This window comes from Hyaena hyaena, unplaced genomic scaffold (assembly GCF_003009895.1).
Source record: "Hyaena hyaena isolate Hyena2069 unplaced genomic scaffold, ASM300989v1 scaffold_787, whole genome shotgun sequence".
NCBI classification, from domain to species: Eukaryota; Metazoa; Chordata; class Mammalia; order Carnivora; family Hyaenidae; genus Hyaena; species Hyaena hyaena.
Window position 1 is genome coordinate 572,331 of NW_024081417.1, and position 24,576 is coordinate 596,906.

Consider the following 24,576-nt stretch of genomic DNA (forward strand, 5'->3'; position numbering starts at 1 on the left):
ACCAGCTGATCAGGACGGCGTTCGGTACAGGTTTCTGTTTGCTGCGGTTGGTTTGAGGCTGGCCGCCTTGGGCCTGTGCTGACCACTTAGCCCTCCCGGGTTTGCCTTAAGGACTCGCATCTTCTAGGTCCCTTATCATCCAGCCAGAGCTGGGAGAACACTGGGCACATGACCGAGTGGGTAGGACTCCAAGTTGGCAGCAGGGAGAGGATGTGAAGTGGCTGGGAGCGACAGGAACGTGGCCCGGGCTCACAGCACTGCTGGCCCGCAGTCCGCGGCTCTCCTGCCTCTCCCCTCACCTGCCTCTCCCCTGTCACCGGGGCCTCCACAGATCAGCGCTCCTTCTGGGATGCTCGCCGACCGCGGCCTACACTGCATGTGTCCCGAGGTCCATCTGTGCCCATTAAAAAAATTTTTTTCTAACGTTTATTTTTGAGAGACAGAGTGAGCAGAGGAGGAGCAGAGAGGGAGGGAGACACAGAATTCGAGGCAGCTCCAGGCCCCCAGCTGTCAAGAGCCCAGTGCAGGGCTCAGACCCGTGAAATGCGAGATCAGGACCTGAGCCACTCAGGCGCCCCTCCCTTATCCTTAAGATAATACTTGAACACCAGTAGCCAAGGCCCAGGTGACAACACTCCCCGGAGAAGTGGGTTGTGGACCTCGCCTCTCCTCCCTGCACTGCATGCCACCCTCGTGTGTCCTCCCTGCCGTGTGAAGCAGCCCTTTCCCTCAAACTGCCTCCTCCCCGTTCAGGCTGTTGGCGCGGAGCAGGGCACGAGGAGGCACCTTCTGGGCAGAGAGTGTGTGTAGGAGCGTCGCACCCCAGTATGGCGAAGGCAGATCTGTCCCTCCAGGAGGCCCTCGCCCCGGAGGTGTGCGGCCTGGGCTCTGCAGGGGGTTTGCATCCAGCCGAGAGCCTGGCCACAAACCCTGGGCAGGAACCGCGGGGGACACCTGAGCCACGCCAGAAGCAGCACAGTCGAGAGAGACACTGGAGGAGGAACACAAAGAGCCGGGCCATCCCCACCGTGTCACGGACGCCCAGCCCTGCGGGCCCAGGCCGCCTCCAGTGCCAGCTCACTCACAGTGGGGGGACACCCCCTGGGGACAAGAGCTGCACGGAGCCCCTCCACGGACAGCGGCAGTACCAGTGCGGCGACTGTGGGAAAGCCTTCTGCCGGAAATACAGACTTGCGCAGCACCAGAGAGTCCACACTGGGGAGAGGCCGTACGAGTGCAGCGAGTGTGGGAAAACCTTCAGCTACAAACACATACTTGTCCAGCACCGCCGAGTGCACACTGGGGAGAGGCCCTATGAGTGCAGCGTGTGTGGGAAGGCCTTCAGTAACAAACCCACACTCGTCCGGCACCAGCGAATCCACACTGGGGAGAGGCCTTACGAGTGCAGCGACTGTGGGAAGTTCTTCAGCCAAAGCTCCAGCCTGAGTGAACATCAGAGGATTCACACGGGGGCACGGCCTTACAAATGTGGCGAGTGTGGAAAATTCTTCACCTCCAACTCCAACCTAATTAAACACCGGAGAGTCCACACGGGAACAAGGCCTTATGAGTGCAGCGAATGTGGGAAATTCTTTAACCAAAGTCCCAGCCTCATTAAACACCAGAGAATTCACACTGGGGAAAAGCCTTATGAATGTAGCGAATGTGGGAAACTCTTTAGCCAAAGCTCCACCCTCATTAAGCACCAGAGAGTTCACAGCGGAGCGAGGCCTTACAAGTGCAATGAATGTGGGAAACTTTTCAGCCAAAGCTTTGGCCTCACTCAACACCAGAGAGTCCACACAGGAGAAAAGCCCTACGAGTGCCGTGACTGTGGGGAATCCTTTAGCCACAGCACACACCTTACTCAGCACCGGAGAGTTCATGCTGCAGAGAGCCCTCCCGCGGCCAGGAGCCGTGGCGAACTCTTCAGCCGCGGGGCCGCGCTCACAGACCACCAGACGCTCCACGGCCCAGCTAGACCTCACAAGTGCACTGAATGCGGGAAAGCCTTCAGCCGCAGGTCTAACCTCGTCCGACACCAGAAGGTTCACAAGGGAGAAAGGCCTTAGAATGAGCAGGGTTTGCACCCTGTAGACAGCGCTCCCCCCACCCGCCCCCCCGAGCATGTGGGGGTGGGGCATAGGGGGTTAGGCTGTATTATTCTAACCTGTCCAAGACCCTCATCCTGTTGGTCACTGCCAGTTTCTTCCAACTGTGCCCCAAACTCTGTGCTCCTGTGTGGATGGAAGCTGTCACTCTGGTTTTGGGCACAACGCCTCCTAGGATGGAGTGCAGCGCCGCACTTTTTGTGGGACTAACCTTGTGACCTGGATGTCCAGGTTTGTGTCTGGATCCGGAGGTTTCCCTGAGAGGAGCCACATGGGTTGCTTTTTGTTTGTTTGTTTTATTTATTTCTAGGAGAGAGAGAGGAGCGGGGGGAGTCACAGACTGAAACAGGCTCCAGGCTCCGAGCTGGCAGTCAGCACAGAGGCCGACGCGGGGCTCGAACCCACGAACTGCGAGATCATGACCTAAGCGAAAATCAGACGCTTAACTGACTAAGCCACCCAGGCGCCCCCACGTGGGTTGTTTTTTAAAAAAAAAATTTGTTAATTTTTTTTTTTTTTTTGAGAGAGAGAGCATGAGTGGAGGAGGGGCAGAGAGAGAGAGGGAGACACAGAATCAAAAGCAGGCTCCAAGCTGTCAGCACAGAACCCAATGCAGGGGCTCGAACTCACAAATCCCAAGATCGTAACCTGAGCTGAAGTCAGCTGAAAGAACCCCCTCTTTCTCACCTGGGATGTCGCAGCGCCTCAGGGTGGTCGAGGAGCAGTGCTCTAGGTCCCAACAGAGAGCTGTGTGCCATCATGTCTGGTGGGTGGGTGTCATGGACTCCAGGCATCAGTTAGGAACCATCTGTGGTACAAAAACACTTGGTGCAATGCGGGGTGGAGGGGGGACCAGTAAACTGGAGGGGCTGTGATGCCTACACCAGGGTCCTGGGGCTACGGCCTTGCAGACATTGTGAGACCTCTAGAACTGCCTGTGCTCAGCATGCAATATACTTCACATGTGCTTGTAAACCGTTGGCACTTTTTTATGTACTTTTTAATGTACATGTGCTCACAGAATAACCTCTGCCGGGGCTCCCAGGCTGACTGTTCACTTTTGTTTGTGTTCTCTAGAATTTTACGTAGTTGGAATCTTCGTGTGGCTACTTTTTATGGGTATGTAACTCAACAGTGCATAATTACTTTGACAGTTGCCATCAAATAGTTGGATTTTTCTTAACAACTGGAGGACACCACCATCAGGCACTCCTCCACTGTCTAACAAATGGATGCGTGGGGCTGGGGAGTCGTTTCCAGCTGAACTGTCACGACGCACAGTTGTCCAAATGTAGATCTCCGTACCCCTAGCAGTGTGAGGCCTGCGCCCCAGTGAGCTGAAACGGTCGCTCCGAGTTCTGCAAGTGTCCTCACCTGTAGAAGCGTGGTCAGCTCTGTGCAGTCCTTCTCCACACTAGCGGTTTTCCAGGGTGTGTAGTGTTACTTCCCCCTGCGAACTGCTTGCCACCTGGACGTGAGTCAGTATCTACCAAGTCTACTGGCTGTGAGTGCTGAAGAAGAGAAAAGTAAAGCATCGGGTCCTTGCTGGTGCAATAAAAATGTCAACACTGTTCCTTACATGTGTCTCCTCAATTATTGGTGCTGGTGCCCACGTGATGGCCACATACACCCTGCACTGGAAGGTGTAAATTCCTTGCGTTAAAATGAGCATCAGTCCCACAGTGTGTGTAATCTTTCCCCATCTCTAGCTGTGAACGTGCACGGAGATTTTAACGTGCACCAACCAAAATGCCTTTGAGAGGAAAGGTGGTAAAGGTCTATTTTTCCCCTGCAATACTTACTGTATATGAATAGGAAGGGACAAGTTTTAAATCAGTTTAAACTTCAACATCAGTTAAGTTCTCCACCTTCCACAGTGCTGCCTCATAAACAATGCTTTGTCTACTTGCAGCCTTGGGCACCTATCACATTGTTTGTGCTAAATGTGACTTACAGGGGGTGGGGAACAGCTCAGGCCCTGTCAAGCCCCACAAGGAGACCAGTAAACAACCACAAAAAAAAAAACCCAGAGAGAACTGAGGCACCTGGGGGGCTCCGTTGGTTAAGCGTCCCACTTTGTCTCAGATCACAATCTCCCAGCCTGTGAGTTAGAGCCTCGCATCAGGCTCTGTGCTGACAGCTTAGAGCCTGGAGCCTGCTTTGGATTCTCTGTCTCAAATAAAGAACAGTTTTTTTTAAAACCCAGAGAATTAAAAATTTTGCCAGAAATACTTCATTGGCCTTACACAGAGGGATTGGTCCTGTGACCGTATGTGGGAAAGGGCAACTTAAGACTGTCAGACGGACTCTGCATGCTGTGCTTTTTGACCCTTTACTGAATTGTCACGTACCCTTCAGTGTAACACAAAAATAGCTTCCTTGGGTTGCAGAAGTCCTTTTCTAGTAGTGAATCACTGAACCCCAGGCATCTTGGGGAACATAACCTAAATCTGTAACTGCACCTGAAATACAGATGAGGACACATTACTCTGCTTATACTTCTGAAACCAAACTGTTCCCATGCCTTAAAAACCCTTGAAGCCCAAGACTCCTTTTTCCTCTTGCCACACACCTCATTTATGGGAGATATTCAGGTTACATGCAAAATATTCATTATTCTACTCAACAATATTTAAAACTCAATTATATAAACATATAATTATATGTTATAATCACATATTTTGGGGAAAAAACTGTATCTGAACCTTAATCAACTTTCCATACTTCTCTTTCTTGGATATTTTCCATCCGCCCCCACCTCCACCCACAGCCAGTTTACATAGATGGATGTTGACGTATACCCTATCCCCATGTCCTTGAATTCTTTTTTTTTTTTTTTTTAATATTTTTTATTTATTTCTAGGAGAGAGAGGGAGAGACAGCGTGAGCAAGGGAGGGTCAGAGAGAGGGAGTCACAGACTGAAACAGGCTCCAGGCTCTGAGCTGGCAGTCAGCACAGAGCCCGACGCGGGGCCCGAACCCACGAACCGCGAGATCATGACCTAAGCGACAGTCGGACGCTTAACCGACTAAGCCACCCAGGCGCCCCCCACGTCCTTGAATTCTTAAGATCAGAATAACATTTTTAAAAATGCATTTCAAGGGGCAACACCTGGGTGGCTCAAGTCATAGTAAGCGTCAGGCTCTTGACTGCAGCTCAGGTCACATGGTCTCATGGCTCAGGAGTTTAAACCCCCAACAGCCGGCCCTGCGCTGACAGTGCCGAGCCTTCTTGGATTTTTTTCTCTCTGCCCCTCCCTCCCTGCAACTGGTGCTCTCCCCCTCAAAATAAACAAAGCAAACCAAAAGAAAATGAAACAAATGCATTTCATGATTTCATCACACCCAAACATGTATAAAACTGTATTGAGTCTCTACATATAAGCTACTGAAAACCGTTACTGCGGATCTTTAGTGGTATAAAACCTACACCTTCTTAACTAGTCTTACTGGTTCCAAAGGTTAGAACGGTCTGTTTAACAGAAGGATAAAGCTCAACATCTGTCCCTAGGGGGCCACGGGCCTGGACACAGACACAGGCCTTAGGGTTGAATGCTCATCCTCTACCTTTTCCCCAAGACCTTAAAAGCCTCCTTTCCCGCTCATTGAACAAAGATCACTTCTGCACTTACCTTCAAAGGTAGCACGTGCAGCCACGGAGCACTTTGCTCTCCAGTCATCACACCGAACATCCTTGTAGAGTAGCAATCTCCCTGAGGCCTCTTCCTCCAACTTCTAGAAAGAAGGACACCTCTCCACTTACTTCCCCTGGCACCAGGAGATATAAACCAAGGCTCATCCCCTCTTAAAAAAACAAAAAAAACCCCACATATTTGCAAAATTTTGGAGTGTAAAAGGGAACACTCACCTGGTCAGGGAATGAGGACACATCTTCCAGGGGCCTTTGAAGAGCCGCCACCAACCCTCAGTGTTTTTAGCTTTCTCCATTTCTCAAACAAGGTCTTAAAAAAAAACAAAAAACCATTCATTCCATTCCAATCAGGATTGCAAAAAACAACCCGTTTCATCCCCAGCCGTAAGTAATAGTATGCCTCACACATCTTTTTAAGCCTATTTTTTTTTTTAAAACTTGGATATTCTAATTTGAGGTTACTGTCAACTTACCTAGGATTTCCCCCGTTCTAAACCTTGCTTACCGCAACTCTGTTGACAGAGTGCTAACCCTGGGGGGTCTCTGCCACACCAGAAACTGCAACAGACGCGAAGACAATAAATACACAGCAGGGACTGTAAAGGCAGAAAGTAAGCTCACTAGGAGCAGCCTATTGACCAATAAGCATTGCCCAGCCTTCTCAAGATCACAAGCAAAACCTGGGTCTTCCCAGTGAGACACCCCCCTCCCGCCCACGCACCCGCCCACGTTCTACAAGGTTTAACCCTAAGTATGCACCTGGTAACGTGGGTCCCGCCCGGGGTCTTCATCTCCTCACCCTATCCAAAGGAATAGAACTGTTCCAGGGTCTGCAACCGGGCAAGTTACAACCCAGAGCCAGACGCCTACACGGACCTCTGCCCAGAGACTGGGCCAGAGAGCGGGGCGTCACCGCGGAGGCTTAGCTTTCGTGGAAATAACGCCAGGCTTTGAGCAGAGCTCTCCCGGCTGGGGTGTTCATTCCTTAGTGGCTGGTCGGCTCGTTGCTCCCACCGCCTTCTGGTCTCCAGACGCCTGGAGCAAAGACCGCAAAGGCCAAAGCGCGGGGTTTTCCCAGCAAACGAGCTCCCTGGCGGGGTGGGCGAGCTGGGCGCGCGCGAGCAGGCACCGCGTCTGCACTTCCCGGGCTGAGGGCCAGCGAGGACCACCGCCCTCCTGTGGGACGACCATCCACCCACCGTCCACCGCCAGGAGGGCGGGGAGCACAAAGCGGCAGAAGAGCCCCTCCCAACCCCCAGGGAGCCCCAGGCGCGCACCCTGAAGCACTTCCCTGGGCTACTGGTCACCGAGCGCGCAGGGGGGGTGGCGGGGTGCAGCCGAGGGCCAGAAGTTCGCCGACTTACCGAGGAGGATTGGGGCGCCTGGGTGGCCGCCCAGTCGGTTAAGCGTCCAAACTTCGGCTCAGGTCATGATCTCAACATTCGTGAGTTCGAGGGCTGCATCGCGAACAGCTCAGAGCCTCGAGCCTCCCGCTCTGCCGCGGGGTCTCTCTGCCGCTCGTCTGCTTCTTGGTCTAGGTGTGTCTTCCTCAAAAATAAACCTGACAAACGTTAAAAAAAAAAAAAAAAAAGTGTCGAGGACCAACGCGGCGTGCAACTCACTCCGCCGCCCACTGCAGCCAGGGGGACCCCGGCTTCCAGCTGCAGGCGTTTTCATTGGCAGGGCGAGCTGACCGGGCCCCGTCGCTACCACGCTCCAGGCGAGGAGCTTTTGGGCTGCGACCCCGCGCCGCTCACCGCACCCCGCGCCCCTCACCACCGACGGCACGGGGCTCGGGCGGGAAGCGGGACACAAGGCTCAGGGCCGTGGATGGAGGGAAGGCACCACGGGGGCGAAGGGGGCCCGCGCGGAAGCCAAGGCGGGACCCACGACACGCACCGTGGGAGAGGGACGCCGCGGGCGGCGGGGACGGGGCGGCGGAGGGCGCGTAGGGCGCAGAGCATCCCCAGCGCGGTGACAGCCCAGAGCCGCGTGGAGCTGCCGCCGCTCTCACCAGTGACCCCGCGGGTTCACCTGCCGAAGCCGTAGGTTCCACTCCCGGCGCTGCACCGCCACGCGCCCCGGAGACGCACAGACTCGGTTTACCCCGAAGCTGACCCCGCACTGCCAACCGCGTCGTCAGGGGGTATCGTGCAGTAGACCCGGCAGAGCACGGCTTCAGCTCCTCTAAGCGCTGACCTCGGAAAACCTCCTTGCGCACACGTCCAAGAAGCCCGCCTCCTCCCCATCCACCCCTCGTCAGCCATGGCCTCAGCCCGCGCCCGCACGCACCACAGCCGCGAGCGGAGCGTGGACACGGGGGGGGGGGGGCCCCACAGCGGGCCTGGTGGGCGCGGCCCCAGGGCGGCGGGCATGAGCGAGCAGGGGCGGCGAGGGGTCCGGGGACATCTCGGCTCCGAGGTGGCCGTCCGGAGAGGGCACCGCGGGCACCCAGAGCGCCCACGGGCCTTCGGTGACCCCTGCCCCCGTCGAGGGCTAACTCCCACAGCCGCCGCCCGGAACGCCGCCAACGACGGGTCCGACAGGGCCGACCCCGCCCCGGAACTGGCTCCGGACGCAGGCGGGGCTGCCCGCTCCTGCGTCTGCGCAGCAGAAGACCGGCGTCAACGGGAAGCGCACGCAGGGAACAGCAGGTCCGCTCGGCGCGGAGGGCGCATCGCAGCACGGAAACGGGGGAGGAAACCAGTCGAATGCAGTTGCCGGGGAAAGGCGCACAGAACCCGGAAACCTGGACATGAACCAGACTGGGCGTCCTCGAGTGTCCCGCGCCCCGGCCGCCGCCGTACAGCCGCCTTCCGCCCAGCTCAGTTCTGGGGCCACGTCTAGGAAGCGCCCGCAGCGAGGTCGGGGGTCAGGGGCGGCCGAGAGGGACCCACGGGGGCCAGGAGTGCCGGAGACGGGGCCCTTTGGCGTCGGAAAGGAGAGCTGCACGCGCGCCCCGCGCCCATCGCCGGTCGGCCTGGGAGCGCGCGCTGCTCCGGGATATCCGTGGTTTACGGCGCATGGACTCCGACACAAGCCCAGAAACGACTGGCTTTCAGACGTCTCCACCGACAACGCCGAACAAACCACTTGAAGCGCCGCTGGCGACGCATCGCAGGCTCGAACCACCACCCTCGCCGTCGGGCGTGCACCCCGCGGGGGGTCCCCGGGGTCCCGGCACGCGGCGGCGTCTCCCCGCCCCACTCGACCCCCGCCACACCCCGGCCCCTCCGGTGCACTGTCGGGGGTGGGGGAAGGGAGGGGGCTTAGGAGCCAATGCGAATCCGCACTTAGGCGTTGACCCCCAGTGGTCTGGGGTCGCCGCAGCGGCCCCGGGGATCGCACAGCGCGGCGGGGTGAGCCGCTTACGAAGCGACGGAGGAGGAACGAGTGTCTGCGCCCCGGCGGGGTCCGCACCCCCGCTGCGCCCCCTCACCCGCCGCAGGGAGAGGCTGGCGTGTGGGAGGAACAGCTCCCCGCACCGCGAACGTCCGTCTTCGGTCTGGTTGGAGCCGGACCCAGGGCGGGAGAGAGCGCTCACCACGGAGATGCGCTCGAGAAGCTCCAAGGGGAGCCGGCAGGGTCAACACCCCTGGGCCTGCTTTGCCGCCCCCCCCCCCCCCATCGGCCTTGGCCATAGCCTGGTCCCTGCGGCGGGGGTGGGGGGAGGCACCCGGGCCGGAGGACGCGCGCTGCCCTCGGGCGCTGGGGGATTGAAGCGGCTCGAAGTCGCGGCTCGCGGGTGCACGGTCACTGCTTTCTGCCCCGAAGTTAGTTACAAGGCGAACGGAATTTGCGCCGATCCGCCCGCAGGCACGGGGGGTGGAGCGGTGCCAATTTCGAGTGAGAGCATTACGGGCCCCAAGCAAGGAATCTACGGATCTGGAGCCTCCCCGGTTCGACCACCGGTCCCCGGCGCGGTTCCATCGCCGCCAGCCGCGGGGCACCGGGGCCACCGGACGCCGCCGAGGTAGCGTCTGCTCGGGCGCCCGGAACGTGCGGGGGCCGCTGCGGGCGGGCAGCGTCCGCCCTCCCGTTTGTCCGCGCGCGGCGGTCCTACCGGCGGCAGATGGGGGCGTGGAAGAAGCTTCCGTGTTGGCGCCTCCGAACGCCGAGCCCCGGGGGGACCTCGCGCAGGCCTCGGGCACCTTATCCCCGCCACCTCGCACGCTCCGTGCCGGTCCTCACCTCCGGAGCAGACCCCGGAAACACCAGCGCAGGACCCCACGCAGGGACCAGTGCCGCGGGGGTGGGGGCGCGGCCGGTGCACCCGCGGCTCTCGGTTGGGATTTGGGAGAACTCAAGCGGAGGCGCCTCCGACCACCGGAGCCCACGGAGCGGCGGCCGGGCCTTGGGCACCTTACCGGCCTCCCCGCAGGCCCCGGGCCGGTCTGCTGCTCCGAAGCGGGCCGGCATCTGGGCGCGGGGCACCCTCTCTCGTTCCCCCGCGGGGCCGCACTCGGTTCCCGCAGGCGGAGACGGTCCACCCCCCGGGAGGGCCTACGAGCCGCTCCCCAATAGAAGTGCGGAGCCAGTCTCCAGCGAACGGATGCGCGGCGACGCGCCGGCGAGACCGGGACAATCCTGGCCAGCGTCGCCGGCCTCCTGGATCTCTGCGTCGGGTACTGCGGCCGAATCCCACCCCTGTCGGTTTCGCCGGAGCTCCGGAGGGAGGAAAGTCTAAGAGGGGCCACCCGACGGCGAACGTCAGCGGACGGATCTGGATCTCTGGCCGTCGAGGGAGCATTGCCTGCCGCCTGGACGCCCAAGCTCCTCCCGCCGCACCTGAGACTCACAAACTGTACGGCGGGAGGGGCGCCTGGGCGGCTCAGTCGGTTGAGCGTCCGACTTGGGCTCAGGTCATTATCTCAGTGCGTGGGTTCGAGCCCCGCGTTGGACTCTGTGCTGACAGCTCAGAGCCTGGAGCCTGCCTTTGGGTTCTGTGTCTCCTTTTTCTCTCTGACTCTCCCCTGCTCACGCGCTCTCTCGCTCTCTCTCTCATACACACACAAATAAATAAAACATTTTAAAAAATAGATTTTAAAAACAAACTGTGCAACGTGAGATATTGCCTCCAGTCAAGTAGGCTCCTTCCCACCTACCTCCTTGCGGCCGCTGCGTCTTGGCGGAGCCCCAGCTCCTCTCTTCCTGCTTCCGGACCCAGCATGTGCCTGGCTTCGTGCGCCCTGCAAGGCGTGGTCGTGCCCCTCATTTCCAGGGGGGCTGCGAGTAATAAGAGGTTTTTAAAGGCATTAGCCTTTCTTGTCGTCACTCAGTCACCTCCATCAATTAAAATCCCGCGGGCACATTTTTACACACTGGTAAAGCTGGCGAGAAGCTTAATTAGCTGTTCAGAAGATTTGCCATTAGAAGTTCGCCAAGGGAAATGCTCTAAGGGCAGATTGGAAGAAAGTCTCTTCCCTTTTTTTGTGCCAATGAAAATTGGTTTTTTGTTTTCTAAATTTTAATGTGGATTCATTTGCTTTTGAGAGAGAGACGGAGAGAGAGAGCAAGCATCAGCGGGGGAGGGACAGAGGGAGGGAGGGAGACACAATCTGAAAAGGCTCCAAGCTCCAAGCTCTGAGCTGTCAGCGCAGAGCCTGATGAGGGGCTCAAAGTCATGAACTGTGAGATCCTGACCTGAGCCGAAGTCAGACGCTCGATCGACTGAGCCACCCAGGCGCACAGGCTTCCTCTTCGTAATTTGGTTTTACTCCTACTCACCTCTCTCTGTGTTTCTTGTAAAGTAGGTATTTGTGAGATGGGTACCTCAGGTCTACTCCAGGGGGACAGCTGTGCAATGTGACACTCCTGGAGATACATGGGAGTGTGACAAGTGTGAGATTATGACACACCTCAGCAGAACCCGGAAGCCCCTACACATACATCCTGGGGACGCTGTATGACAAGCGAGGCGCACTGACGCCGCTCAACGAGCCCACGCACACACGCCTTATACGTGCCCATGGCAGAAAAGACGTGCAATGGACAAGAGACACATGGTCAGCGCGCGCAGCTTGCACCAGGGGCTTGTGACAACAGAGGGAGGTGCCGACACGCCCTCACAGATATGAGGACACAAATGCACAGATACTCCGGGGAGACCTGTGAGACAGCCATGGCACAGGGACACCCAAAAGTCCGATGTGCGGATATACACGCACATCACACAATCCCCGTGGGCTGAGGGTGACAAGGTGATTTCCACGTGGCTTGGAGAGAACCACCCCCTCCCCCATCCTAGCCCCATCCCTGCAGGTCTGAGGATGCTCTGCTGGTGGTCAGAATGGGGAGCTGGGTGCACACCCTGGAGACTCACCCAGGCTTGAATCCCGAGTGTAAACACCGGAGGACATGGTGGGAGCAAATCAGCCCAAACGCCGATAGCAGAAAACCTAACTTGGAAATGCCCGCTAAGAAGGGCCAGGAGTCCCAGTGTGAAGATGGGAGGGGGCAGGAGCGGAGTCAGGGGGGCTACAGGCTCTGCTGGAGCGTTCAGGGGCAGGGAGTGGGCCTTAGTGGACCTAGAGTGGTTTGGGGAGAGGGAGGGAGGCATGTGGGTGGATTCTTAGCTACTGTTTGGATGATTTGGTTTTCCCCAGTGGCACGGAGAGAAGCCTGCAAGTCCTGATTCTTCCCTCCTCCTGGGGCTTCTCAGGGCCTTTACTCGTGAGCACACGGGTGCTTCTAAGCCTACCTCGGTTTTCTGGCGGTCACATCACAGCTACAAGCAAAATAAAACACTCGGGTGAATAAGGTCGCCCATAAACTCAGGAAAACAAACATGGAGGAGAAATCTTATTGCTCAATTTTATAAAAGTTTCTGTGAAGTGTTGTAAAGCACCTGGAATGTTCACAGGCAAACCACTGTGCATGGCTACAGCTATGCGTGGGCCTCACAGGTAGATGCTCTTATCATTGGGGTGCTTCTAAAGTCCTCCTGGGGCGCCTGGACGGCTCAGCTGGTTAAGTGTCTGACTCTTAGTTTTGGCTCAGATCATGATCGCACAGTTCCTGGGATTGGGCCCCACATTGGGCTGTGCACTGAGAGCGCAGAATCTGCTTGGGATTCCTTCTCTCCCTCTTTGTTCTTCCCTTGCTCTCTCTCAAAATAAAGACAAAAAAAGAAAGAAAGAAAAGAAAGAAAGAAAGAAAGAAAGAAAGAAAGAAAGAAAGAAAGAAAGAAAGAAAGAAAGAAAGAAAGAAAGAAAAGAAAGAAAGAAAAGGAAAGACTCCCATCTCTCCTCTCTCTTCAGGAATTACAAATCCCTAGATTTTTAAATCCCTGTGCCAGGAACCTGGGACAAAAAGCAGACATATTTACTACACTTTCTAGCTAATGTATATTAATTTACTTTTATAAATTGTTAAAACAACTTCACATTTCCAGAATCACTAGATTCTGGTAAATCTCACATTTTCAGGGATGCAATTTCCTAAAATTTTGTTATGAATTTTTTTGAATCTATGCTTACATAGATTCATAGTTTTCATTATTATTACCTGGCTTTGCTTTCAGAGCAATACTGATTTTATAGAATTAGCTGGGAAGTGTTGCAAGGAACCCTACCAAGTTTTTTAATGAATACATAATTAGCATTCTATCGAACTCCTCCAAAAAACAAAAACAATCAAAGGCAATGGTGTGTGAGAGAGGGGGGGAGTCAATTTGGAAAGAAAAAAAAAAAGAAATAGAAAGACCAGTACAACTAAGTGCTTTGAGAAGATAATAAAATTGGGCTGCCTGGGCGGTTTGGCTGGTTAAACATTATGACCTCCCCATTCACTGGTGGGATTGAGCCCTATGTTGGCCTCTTCCCTGACAGTGTGGGGCTTGCTTGGGGTTCTCTCTCCTCTTTGCCCCTCCCCTGATCTCTCTCTCTCTCTCTCTCAAAAAAAAAAGCATATAAAAAGAGATGATGATAAAACTGATAAACTTTGATCAAGAAAAAGAGAGGTATAGACATTACCGGTATCAGGTGTGAAAATTAATAAAAGGAAACCTCATTTAGAATGGAGACGGGTGACCAGCAGGGGGAGCTCTCATGCCTGCCACTAGTCAATTGCAGACCCAACAGGGACAGATTGACCTTGCAAGTGAATACTTCAGTACCCCCCAGGACCAAGTTAGATTTCTTTTTCTCCTCGCAACAGCCCAGCCAATGAGAGACAGCGACAAGTCAGCCAATGAGAAGCCACTATACTTACAACTCGCAGTTTACTCCAATGGGCTTTTAGTTTATAACAGCCGGGAGGCCTTCCCAACCTCCCCCTTCCTCTATAAAAAAAGAATTCCACATCTTTGTTTTCTAGATTCACCCATGGTTTTGCCGAAAGTTGCTTGTCCTGGATTGCAATTCTGAGCTATTCCCAAATAAACCCATTTTCTGCTGGTAAAATAACTGGCAGTTTTATTTTGAAGGCTAATAGGAATAAGAGAGGTGGCATCAGTTAAGATTCCACAGGTACTAAAATAACAAGAATAGTTTGAAAGGTTTGACTACTTAAATGGAACTCCTTGAATGACACAAATCACCGATGCTAACTCTAGGGAAAAAAGATAACTTCTCTTGATCTATATCCGCTATAAACACTAAATCTGTAGTTGTGAATCGTCCCATCAACTCTACAGGCCCGGTTAATTCCCTGTTGGAATTCTACAAAACAAGAAACAATACCAATTCTTCAAAAACTTTTGTTCCAGAAAGTTAAAAGTCAGGGAACACTTAACCAACCTAATGTGTAAAGCCAGCATTATGGGGGTACCAAGTAAACCCAGGCATCAGGGATAATTAGAGACTAACATTCCTTGTGAACATAGATGCAAAAATCTTTAAGAAAAACACAGCAAATAAATACAATATGTGAAAGAAAAATGTATGTCGTGACCAAAGGGGGCTCACCGTAGAAACGTAAGGTGTGTTTATTAGCTTTTGAAAATTAGTCCATTGTAATTCATTAAAAGACTAAAAATATAAAGAAAAAAAAAACTATGATTGTAGTAACCAACATGCAATAGACTCTCTCAGAAATCCCTACCTCCTTGTATTCTGTCTACTTTATACCAGGATTAGTCTGTATTACCTATGGAATAAGTCAGGAATGATAGCACATCACTTCTAGAAAAAGACTAATGAATGACAAAATAATTATGCAGAGTTAAATAAAGCCATATATGCAAGAGCAGATATTAAAGTGTTATCTATAGACATTTATTTTTCCATATACATAAAATTCTAGGAAATGAAATCTGCAGTCCCACAGCAAGATGGGGGGGTGCCTGGGAATGGGTAAGGAGAGGGACTGGAAGGCAAACCAGAAAACTTTGCATCACAGGTGCAAACGTGTTATCAAAAGTAATCGAACTGTATACTACAAATATGTACAGTGTATTGCAGAAAACGTAGGTTGATTGCTCTGACAGTGACTGTAGCCATACGAGACACAAATATGGTAATCCCAAGAATTTCCATAAACCCTCATATCAAAGCCATACTGATGGAAACATGTGGATATACCTTTCGAAGAGTCACAGTCCCTACAGATTGCTTCCAATTCCCTATTAATCAGTGTCCTGGTACCAATCAGGATTCCTACCTAGTCTTTTTAAGGGACAGGGACATCTTCCTACTAATAATAGATTTCAGGGGGATTGGCAGTTCCCAAGATGCCAAGTTCCCCTCAAGAAAATACGGGAACATGAAACATCCCTCTGGAACAAGGGAACCAATTCAGACTGCTGCCAGAAGCACCAGAGACGGACACGACCGCCTACTACCCAGAGTGACCTTGATCACACAAATAATCCTGGCATACAGGCCAAAGGATCAGGCCCACCAAGATGAGTATTCTTTCACAGGATGAGCAGTGACGCAAGTTAGGCTCAAACTAACATGAGAGCTGTTCTTTGGCATTCTGCTACCACCACTGGGACCCAATATTTGGAGTTCTCACAAAAGCTGTTCCTCCCTTCATGCTGGCAGAGCTCAATTCTGTTCTCAATACCAACCACAAAGTGAAGAGAATCCCCAAGATTGAATGAAGGTAGTTGAAAAACGAAGGTAGTGATTGCAAAAACAGAACGGTGTGAGACAGGCAATTCCCAAAGTAGGTGACTTGGAGGCCGGACAAATCCCTCGCAAGTGCAAAATGGGACTAACAAAAGTCCGTGAGAAACGGAAACCCTCTCTGCAAGCAGCCAGCACAGCAAAGCTGGCGAGCTTCTGACCAAAACTGGGTCATGTCCTTGCTTAAACCAGCCGGTGGAGGCTAAGGCAGGAAGGAGTGAGGATTTTTACTGGGCTCTAGCTACTGATGATTCCCTCTAGGAAAGGGAGGAGCAGCAGAGATCTGCCTATTAGAGCATTTTGGGGCGACTCGTGCACAATGTGGGGCTCTGTCGTTCCATACATGGGTGGTTTTTCTTCAGAGACAGTGGTGGGGACGGAATTCTGGCAAGGGTCCTGGGCAGGCTATACAGTACAACATTGCTCCAGAAAGCTTCCTACTCAGAACAGCTTCCCCAGGGTGGATGTTTAAACATATGAGGTTCAACTTCCAGCAGACAGCTACTCACGGAAGACTAATCTCAGAGCTGCTCTTTAGCGTCAGTTGCTATGTTGCACAAGGAAATGGTATACTCCCTGCGATCCTAAGGCCTGTCTCCAGTGTGAACTTTCCAATGTCGGATGAGGGAAGCTCTTTGCCTGAAGGCCTTCCCGCACTCACTGCATTTATATGGCCTTTCTCCAGTGTGAATTCTATGGTGCTGAACAAGTACATGTTTGTGGCTAAAAGCTTTTCCACAGTCGCTGCACACATAGGGCTTTTCACCATTGTGAACTCTCTGGTGTGCAATAAGGTCAGAGCTCTGGCTAAAGAACTTCCCGCATGCAATGCACTCATAGGGCCTTGCCCCAGTATGGACGCTCCAGTGTTTAATGAGTCTGTATTTGTGACCAAAGTATTTCCCACACTCGCTGCACTCGTAAGGCATTTCTCCAGTGTGAATGCTCTCATGCTGAACAAGTGTGGACTTGTGGCTGTAGGCTTTCCCACATTCACTGCACTTGTAAGGCCTTGCTCCAGTGTGGACCCTCTGGTGAACAATAAGGTTGGAGCTATGATTGAAAACTTTCCCACATATGCCGCACTCATATGGCATTTCTCCAGTGTGGATTCTCTGGTGCTGAGCAAGTATGGGTTTGCGGCTGAAGGTTTTCCCACATTCGCTGCACTCATAAGGCCTTTCTCCGGTGTGGACTCTCTGGTGTTGGACAAGTGAGTCTTTGCGGCTGAAGACCTTCCCGCATTCGCTGCACTCGTAATGCCTCTGTCCGCTGTGAAAGGCATCCACACATTTGGTGTTGCTGTTTGGCTTCCAATTACTATGAGGGGCATGGTGCTGAAAAAGGCTTGAGCTAGTTGGGAAGTCCTTATAACCCTTCCCTGTCATAAAAGGCATCTCCAATGCTTCCGCAGGGCAGCTGTTCACAAGTAAGGTGCCGCCCTCGTCCCCTCTGAAGGGTTCCCCTCCACTGTGCTGCTTCTGGTGCTGAGGGTCTGCCCTGAAGCAGAACTGTTTCCCACACGCCCCACACATGTATGGCTTCTGCCCAGGGTGTGCTCCCTGGTGCTTAGCCGGGTGCAAAATGTCTTTCAAGAGCGGGCCACACGTCTCACAGGGGCGGGCCTTCCGAGTAGAAGGTTCTGCCTTGGGAGTCCTGACCTGTGACACTCCCACGGAAATGTTCTGCTCAAAAGCTGTCTCCTGGCCCTCTGTTCCGTGCCAACGACCTGAAAGCAGACAAATGCTGGTGAAGCACAAACTGCTGGGAATGGCAGCCTCATTACAAGTGTGTGTCTAATAGTACTAAGATCAAGGTTACAGGACCGCTGTCACAAGAGGCCCAAGCTCAGGATGAGTAAAGGGCTGCTAAGCGGGAGTGGGCTCTAAAGATCAGAGGACAGAAGAGGCCCTGACTCGGAGGGAACACAAATGTGGGCTACAAGCCGGGAAGGGCGTTTCAGGGTTTCAGTGAGGCTTTGGCTGCTGGGGATGGTGACAGCTGTGTAGAAGGCACGTCTACCGAATAGCTACCATTGGTATTTACGGACTATCTGGGGGATGTGCACATCTCATAACACACTAAGTATAGACCAATGTTGGGGCGCAGTGCAGAGGAACAGGTGAGATACGGAGACAGAGGTGGGGAAGAGCCTGAAGCCAAAGACAAGTGTGTACACGGGAAAGTAAAGACAGAAAGAGTGTGGGAAGAGAGACTAGGGAATGACCAGAAGTCAGTCGGACACCACATCCTTCCCAGCTCCCACTCCCTAGGGCCACGCCCACCCTGAGCCTCTCTGGTCCCGGCGGGAGTGAGGTCTGCCCAGTCAGATACCCAGGGCTTGCTGCCCAGGTCCAGTGAGGCAACCTTGCGGGACGTGGGAGATTCATATCCTAAGGATTAGACAAGACAGGTAAACGGCCAGCACTGGTCTGGGTAACCCAGCACTCAGAGAAGAAAACTAAATATTATAAAAATAACCTCAAGGTAGGGTCTTACAGGAAGGGCTCAGTGGTCTCGGCAAGTAGTGACCCCACTGATCCTGGCAATTCCTGACGTGGGAAGGCTACTGGAAACAGAGGAAAGGGGGAAAGGGGTGGACACGGGGACCCAGGGGTGCCTGGACCTGGAGAGAGGTACCCAGGCAGGGAGAGGACAATGCCGGACACAGGGAGAGCCGGACTGCCCTTGGAGAACAGGGAGCGGTAGAGCCCGCTCCAGAACACCGGGCTGGGGGCGGGCGCCTTACCCAGCGAGGCAGTAAGTGCCAAGGTCTCCAGCATCACATCGCGGTACAGGAGCCGCTGAGCCTCATCAAGGAGCCCCCACTCCTCCCGGGAGAAGTACACGGCCACGTCCTCAAAGGTCACCTGTCCCTGCCACAGTGGGGAGAGCCAAGTCCATGAGCAGCCGCCCTCGCAAGGACACGCTTCTGGGCCCCCACAGATCTCCCTCTTGCATCCCTTCCTACCGAATTCCTTGACTCCAAGGCAGTAACAGGGACTGGAGGCCAAAGGCGTCTGCTCTCTCCCAAAGTCCCTCTGATTACTGTGTCCGCCCACAGCAACAAGACGCAGGTGGTCAGAGAGGCGCCATCGAAGCTCTGGGCCTGGTCTGGGGGGCTGCCCTCCCCTCCCCCACCTCCCGCCACCTACTGCTCTTACGGTTGCCACCATCGTGCTACCAGACAACCAAAGTTGGGCTCACATTTGTCCTCTAAGTCCCCAGTACCAGGGCTCAGGAGCCATCAGTCCACACTCCTTTCCACATGCACGTTATTCTTTTGGATCACACGGTCCCTCCCAACTCTGGCCCCCCACCCAGCCCCTGGCCTCCACCAGCACCGTCCTGGCTCACTAACCACACTGCTGTGGTGATGTGTGTATTCCTCCTCCTAAGCCCACCTACACACCATCGTCTCTTCCTACATGTCTCCATCCTAAAGCCCTCCACAGAAATCCAGGCCTGTCTCCGGCAGCTCACCTGACACCTCCACTCAACGTTCTCTGGAACATCTCAGACTCTTCTCGTGGCCACAAATAAAATCCCGAAATCCAATCTGAGTTACATGTATCACCGACTTGCCCATCTCGGGATGGAGCGTCGACCCTCTGGGTGATAAGACCTAAAGCCTTGGGATTCTCTTTCTCTCTCACTTCACGAAATCTGACCCAACACTTCCCCCATCCGCACAGCTCCCCGGTGGCCCATCCGTTACCACCGCTCACCTGAGTGCTGAACAGCTTCCTGCTGGTCCCCTCGTCGCTACCATAGCCCCCTGTCCCCTCACCACACAGGCTGTTCTCCACTTGGCATCCAGAGGGAGCCTCGTAAAACCTGGATCAGATCGCCTCCCTCCTCCGTTCCTACCCCAACGCTGTGCAACCCTCAGAGCAGAGGCCCAGCCTGTCAGTGGGCCATTTCAGCCCAGACTCCCGCCCACCTGCTCCTGATTTCCACCGCACATGGTGGAGACCTGTAGTTTCTTGAAACCTTACATCTCAGGCTCTCCTCCATGTTGGTTTCCTGTGCCAACATCGTTCTAACAGTTACTCCAAATGGGAATCCTCCATATAGCCCTGGGCGGGGACCTAAAACGCTGGGCTGAGGATTTCTCCAGGGTCCTCAGACTCATGAGCTGGGAGAGTATAGCAAAGTGCTGTCGGACACCACAGTCCCGGAGGCCGCGTGGACGGGGTGGGATCGGCGAGAGCACAGACACCCCTCCCTCACCTGTACCGGGTCCATAACTACTTCTGAATTCGTCGGAACCTGCGGGAAGAGGAGACTGTGAGAGACAAGAAAGCGCGAAGGAGTCCCGAAAGCTCATGGCTACCCCGTACCCCTGCCCCGCCACAAAGACCTGGCGCTGACTGTCCACGCTCTGTGCCTCAGTCCTCAAGGCCACCTCACAGCTGTTTAACCTCAGACTAGGTCTGTGTCTGTGCCTCACTGTCCTCATCATCTCCTGACCTCTACCCCAAGGCTCTTCCATAATCAGTCTATGAAATACTTTAAAAACCTTCAGGTCGCGTCCTTTCCCGGTTTAGAACCTTCCATGGCTCCCGGGGCGCTCAGAATGAAGACAGAGCCGCTCTGTCACTGCACGTGTCACTCTTCACTCTTTGATCCTTTCACACGCCAACCGCCCCAGGTTTCCCGCAAGCTCCGGCTGCGTGGCTCCTGCGAGCCTTCGCACATGCTGGGCCCTCCCCGCAGCGTCCTTCCACCCCCCCACACACCGGCTGACAGAAGAGGGACCCAGCCACTCCTGCTGTCTGGACCCAGGGGCCTGAGCTGCAGAGACCCGAGGCAGCCCTCATTCGAGCTCGGGTTCAGAAACGGAGGTCATGGCGGGGGGGAGGGGGGGGACCCGAGGGCGCAGCACCCACCTGCGCCGGGTCCATCACTGCGGCCACCGCCACCCGAACCTGCGGACCCGGGAAGGCGCGGGGAGAGGAGGTGTCATCAAAGATCGACGAGTGCGAGGACCCGACCCTCAAGGCCCGCCTCCGCTCAAGGGAGCCAGCGCCTCCTCCCGTGTTTTCCCTCTCGTGTCACCTCTCTGCGAGCTGGAGGCTGACCCGATGGGTTAATCCAAAAGCAAACAAAATGTCCGCTCCAGAAGGGAACGGAAGTCCCACCCTGACCTCACCCGCACCAACGGAAACGCCCCTTTCCCAGGCATTCATTGGCCCGGTGCCGCGAAGACTCCTGGGTAACGTAGTTTCAGTTTGCGCAGCAGCCACCCTGGAAAGGCGCATCCGCGCCACCTTCGAAGCAAAACACCAAGCAGCTGGCGGCGCTTAGAAATTGCGTCCGCTTGAGAACTAGGCGGAGCTTCGCTTTCCCTTAAAGGAGCCGTTATCATATTTCCGATGAGTGTAGTCCGGAACACGCAATGCTTGCAGGTATTATTCCAGGACTCTTTAGGCAGGAATTGTTACCAAAAACTCAAATGGAGACACTGTATGCTAATGTCACTCAGATTTTTATAGCTGCAAGCTAACTCTTGTAGCCTGCAGCTGTAGAGTTAGTTTTGCGAGCCTCAGCATTTTGGGTCAGAAACCAGAGAAGAAAAGACTCCAGACAGGGCCCGGATGTGGAGCAGGGAGAGGATGTCGGGCGCCGCTGAAGCACGTGGGCAATGTTGTGTCTCTGGTTGCCTCAGAAATCATTTTTTCCTGCCTGTATAATCAGTGATTGTGACGAACACAGGTCTAGTACGTTTTTACAAGATATTTCTTACTGTGTGTACAGAGATGTATTCAATTCCGTTTCGGTATCTTACAAATGTCTGAGAAAGGCGATTTGCCAGATGTCATCTGGCGGTTAGGAGGGCAACAAACACAGCTTCTGTGCATAAAATCAGCCACAGAACTAAACTTCTATACACAGTAAAAACATCTTTTAAGTCAGTGTGACATAAGAATATTTGAGGCCCAAAATGATTAACGGAAAACAAACCCGCAGACAAAATTCTAAGCAAAATATTCAAGTCCAAAGAAGGTTCATCTCGGGGCGCCTGGGTGGCTCAGTCGGTTAAGAGACCGACTTCATCTCGGTCTGTCAGTTCGACACCCGTGACCAGCTCTGTGCTGACAGCTTGGAACCCGGAGCCTGTTTTGGATGCTATGTCTCCCTCTCTCTCTCTCTCTCTCTCTCTGCCCCTTACCTCTCACACTCTATCTGTCTCTCTCTTCCTCGAAAATAAATAAACATTTTTAAAAATTCAAAGAAGGTTGATCTCAGATGAAAGGTCTGCAACGAGAGAAAGAATGAGGATTGAGAGAGACATGCTTTTGAATAGAATAAATGTTCATTATCTATGTAAAATGTGAATATATCCCCATATGAAGTTAAAATGAAATGGAATTACCATGTATTCCTTCAGACACCAACTGAGAGAAGGCTATTTGCTTAATGTTCTAAATCCCTTATATTTCCAAATGAGAAGAAAATGTATTTATAATTCTGTTAACCTTAAAAATAGAAGCTGGCAATTATTTTGCCAGCAAATGATGGGAAAAAGAATCGGGATCCAGGACAAATAAGCGGCAGCAGAAAAGTTGGGAAGGCTCTTATGACCTACAAGTCCCTTGTAGTAAACTGGGAATTCGTAGTGTGGTTCCTTTTCATTGGCTGAGCTGTCGCCTGAGGGGATGATGAAAGTGTTTCTACCTTTAGCTGGAGTAGTAGAGTGGTATCAATTTGCAAGGTCTAGTTCAGGTAAGGTCAAGTCCATCTCCTCCTTTTGGGTCTTCAATTGACTACAAGTGGGAGAGAGTGGAAGCCCCCCTCTGGAAACGTCCTGACTCCATTTGAGTGGGGCTTCCCATTACTAATTTCCACAACTCAAATGTATTAAATACATGTTTGCAGTTTTTAGCTTAAATACGATAAATAGGATCAGAGTATATACTTTTCAGGCTAAGAGAGGAAAAATTTGGAATATAATTTGTTGGACAAGAAAGAATTCACTGACCAAAAAAAATAGACTCCTCTTTGGCAATTATAATTGCAATTCAGGAGACACAGATTCAAGTAGAAACGGGGATAGTGTTCTGAGGAAGACAAGAGAGTGGGAAGAGTTATAAAGATAAAACTTCAAGGGGCACCTGGGTGGCTCAGTCAGTTGAGCTTCCGACTTCGGCTCAGGTCATGATCTCATGGTTCATGGGTTCAAGCCCCGCGTCAGGCTCTGTGCTGACAGCTAGCTCAGAGCCCAGAGCCTGCTTCGGGTTCTGTGTCTCTCTCTCTCTCTGACCCTCCCCTGCTTACACTGCCTCTCTCTCTCAGAAATAAATAAAACATTTTAAATGTTTTTTAAAAAAGATAAAACTTCAAGAGTGCAGTTCCTGTTTTCCTCCTGCATACCTGATGTCCCAGTAATTGGCTTTGCTGTGCATCAGGTAAACAGATTTGGGTTCGATTCCACCCCAAAGTCCTGCCCACCCAGCCTGAGGTCCACTGGGACGTGTAGTCTATGCTCCCTGCTGTGCTGCTCTCCTTCACGTGAGTGGAGGCCTTTTTCTTCTTTTCCAAGTAAACAAAACATTGACAGCTTTCAGGAATGGAACCGTAGATTTCACCCAGAAGGAGTAGTAGCTGTTGAGTCCTACTGACTATATCCCAGAGTCCGCTAAAATCATTCAAACTATCCAATCCAAGCTTTGCTCAGCGTGCCTACCCAGCCTGGCTTGTCCTACCCATGAGAACCTCAAAAAAGACTCAGGGCCATGCTTTCCCCCTCCTCTACTTCCTGTTTCAAGGTGGTGCTTCCCCATGTGGCCCTACACGCCACGCCGTGCCTCCTGTTTCTAAGGACTGGAGTAATACCTTCTTCCATTCTGAAAATCATTTCTGTGTCTGTATGTCTTACCATGCCTAGTTAGAACAAATCCCAGGTACATTTGGAGACAGTAGATAATAATTTTACCTAAGCCAACTGATTAAATAACCTGTTCTTTCTTCACTGATCAAATTCTGCATCCTTGTGTGGCTGTTTCAGGCTGTTAAGAGCCTCCATTTGTTTATTCCTGTAACAAAATTAAACTATCTGCATAGCCTTTTCTCGTTCTTTACTTTAAAAACTGCCATGCATTCAGTTGAGTGTTAATAAGAAATGTACAAATTGTGCTTTTTTCCTTTCCTTTCCTTTTTTTTTTTTTTTTTTTTTTTTAGGGAGAGAGAAAGCATGCATGAGCAGGGAGAGGGAAAGAGGGGTAAAGAGACGGTCTTAAGCAGACTCCACCCTGAGTGGGAGCTCAACTCAGGGCTCAATCTCACGACCCTGGGATCATCACCTGAGTCGAAATCAAGAGTTGGACATTCAACCCTCAACAGACTGAGCCACCCAGGTGCCCCTTGTGCTTTCTTTTTTAAGTTTATTTATTTATTTTTGAGAGAGAGCTGGGGAGGGGCAGAGAAAGAGGGAGAATCCCAAGCAGGCTCCACAGTGTCAGCACAGAGCCCAACATGGGGTTTGATCTCACAAATTGTGAGATCATGACCTGAGCCAAGATCAAGAGTCAGATGCTTAATGGACTGAATCACCCAGGCACCCTGTGCTTTTTCTTTCATAAAGACCACACCAATAAAACTATCACCCAGTTTAAAACAGAACATATAATGTTTCTTAAGCATCACTTGTCCCTTGCTCCCTTCACAAGACTCTCTGACTCCCTAGCATTCATCTGACATTTTGATAATTATGCTATCACGCTCTTGATGTCTTTATACT

At 52.9% G+C, this 24,576-nt stretch overlaps 2 protein-coding genes and 2 long non-coding RNA genes across 10 annotated transcripts in view; 1 reads left to right on the top strand and 3 right to left on the bottom strand.

The window, feature by feature from the left end:
• Positions 1 to 2,192, top strand: part of LOC120221565 (zinc finger protein 501-like) — a 23,431-nt gene extending 21,239 nt beyond the window's left edge. For both annotated transcript variants that reach the window (XM_039219034.1, XM_039219033.1), the window contains exon 4: positions 754 to 2,192. In XM_039219034.1, the coding sequence (XP_039074965.1) occupies positions 754 to 2,072 (1,319 nt within the window). In that variant the 3' untranslated portion in view covers positions 2,073 to 2,192. The remainder of the gene's footprint in view (positions 1 to 753) is intronic.
• Positions 1,948 to 4,183, bottom strand: LOC120221568. The gene is made up of 5 exons (XR_005525831.1): positions 4,157 to 4,183; positions 3,486 to 3,622; positions 2,799 to 2,919; positions 2,171 to 2,417; positions 1,948 to 2,025 (listed from the first exon to the last, which is right to left on the bottom strand). It is a non-coding gene; the product is annotated as an uncharacterized LOC120221568 (long non-coding RNA).
• A 68-nt stretch (positions 4,184 to 4,251) lies between these two features.
• LOC120221567 lies at positions 4,252 to 6,442 on the bottom strand. 2 transcript variants are annotated; one of them, XR_005525830.1, is made up of 5 exons: positions 6,237 to 6,442; positions 5,980 to 6,073; positions 5,744 to 5,846; positions 4,463 to 4,573; positions 4,252 to 4,280 (listed from the first exon to the last, which is right to left on the bottom strand). It is a non-coding gene; the product is annotated as an uncharacterized LOC120221567 (long non-coding RNA). The 2 variants fall into 2 exon arrangements; XR_005525829.1 differs by having other exon boundaries at positions 5,980 to 6,442.
• An 8,311-nt stretch (positions 6,443 to 14,753) lies between these two features.
• ZNF772 (zinc finger protein 772) lies at positions 14,754 to 20,959 on the bottom strand. Of its 5 annotated transcripts, none has more exons than XM_039219028.1 (6): positions 20,895 to 20,959; positions 20,726 to 20,764; positions 20,067 to 20,105; positions 18,583 to 19,971; positions 18,119 to 18,226; positions 14,754 to 17,562 (listed from the first exon to the last, which is right to left on the bottom strand). In XM_039219028.1, exons 4-6 carry the CDS (start codon positions 19,007 to 19,009, stop codon positions 16,418 to 16,420), a joined length of 1,680 nt encoding a protein of 559 aa, XP_039074959.1. In that variant the 5' UTR covers positions 19,010 to 19,971; positions 20,067 to 20,105; positions 20,726 to 20,764; positions 20,895 to 20,959; the 3' UTR covers positions 14,754 to 16,417. The 5 variants fall into 5 exon arrangements, with proteins under 5 accessions (XP_039074959.1, XP_039074961.1, XP_039074963.1 ...); XM_039219030.1 differs by having other exon boundaries at positions 18,583 to 18,709; positions 20,895 to 20,953; XM_039219031.1 differs by lacking the exon at positions 18,119 to 18,226 and having other exon boundaries at positions 14,755 to 17,562; positions 18,583 to 18,709; positions 20,726 to 20,936.
• Between the last annotated feature and the right edge of the window lie 3,617 nt (positions 20,960 to 24,576).

What these genes read in the sequence shown, in the direction of transcription:
- ZNF772 (XM_039219028.1), bottom strand. Translation starts at nt 19,009, where the DNA reads ATGGTGGCAACCGTAAGAGCAGTAGGTGGCGGGAGGTGGGGGAGGGGA. An exon ending in GGCACTTACTGCCTCGCTGG is followed by an intron (nt 18,227 to 18,582) that starts GTAAGGCGCCCG and finishes TCTAATCCTTAG; the next exon opens with GATATGAATCTCCCACGTCC. An exon ending in CGGGACCAGAGAGGCTCAGG is followed by an intron (nt 17,563 to 18,118) that starts GTGGGCGTGGCC and finishes GTCTGCTTTCAG; the next exon opens with GTCGTTGGCACGGAACAGAG.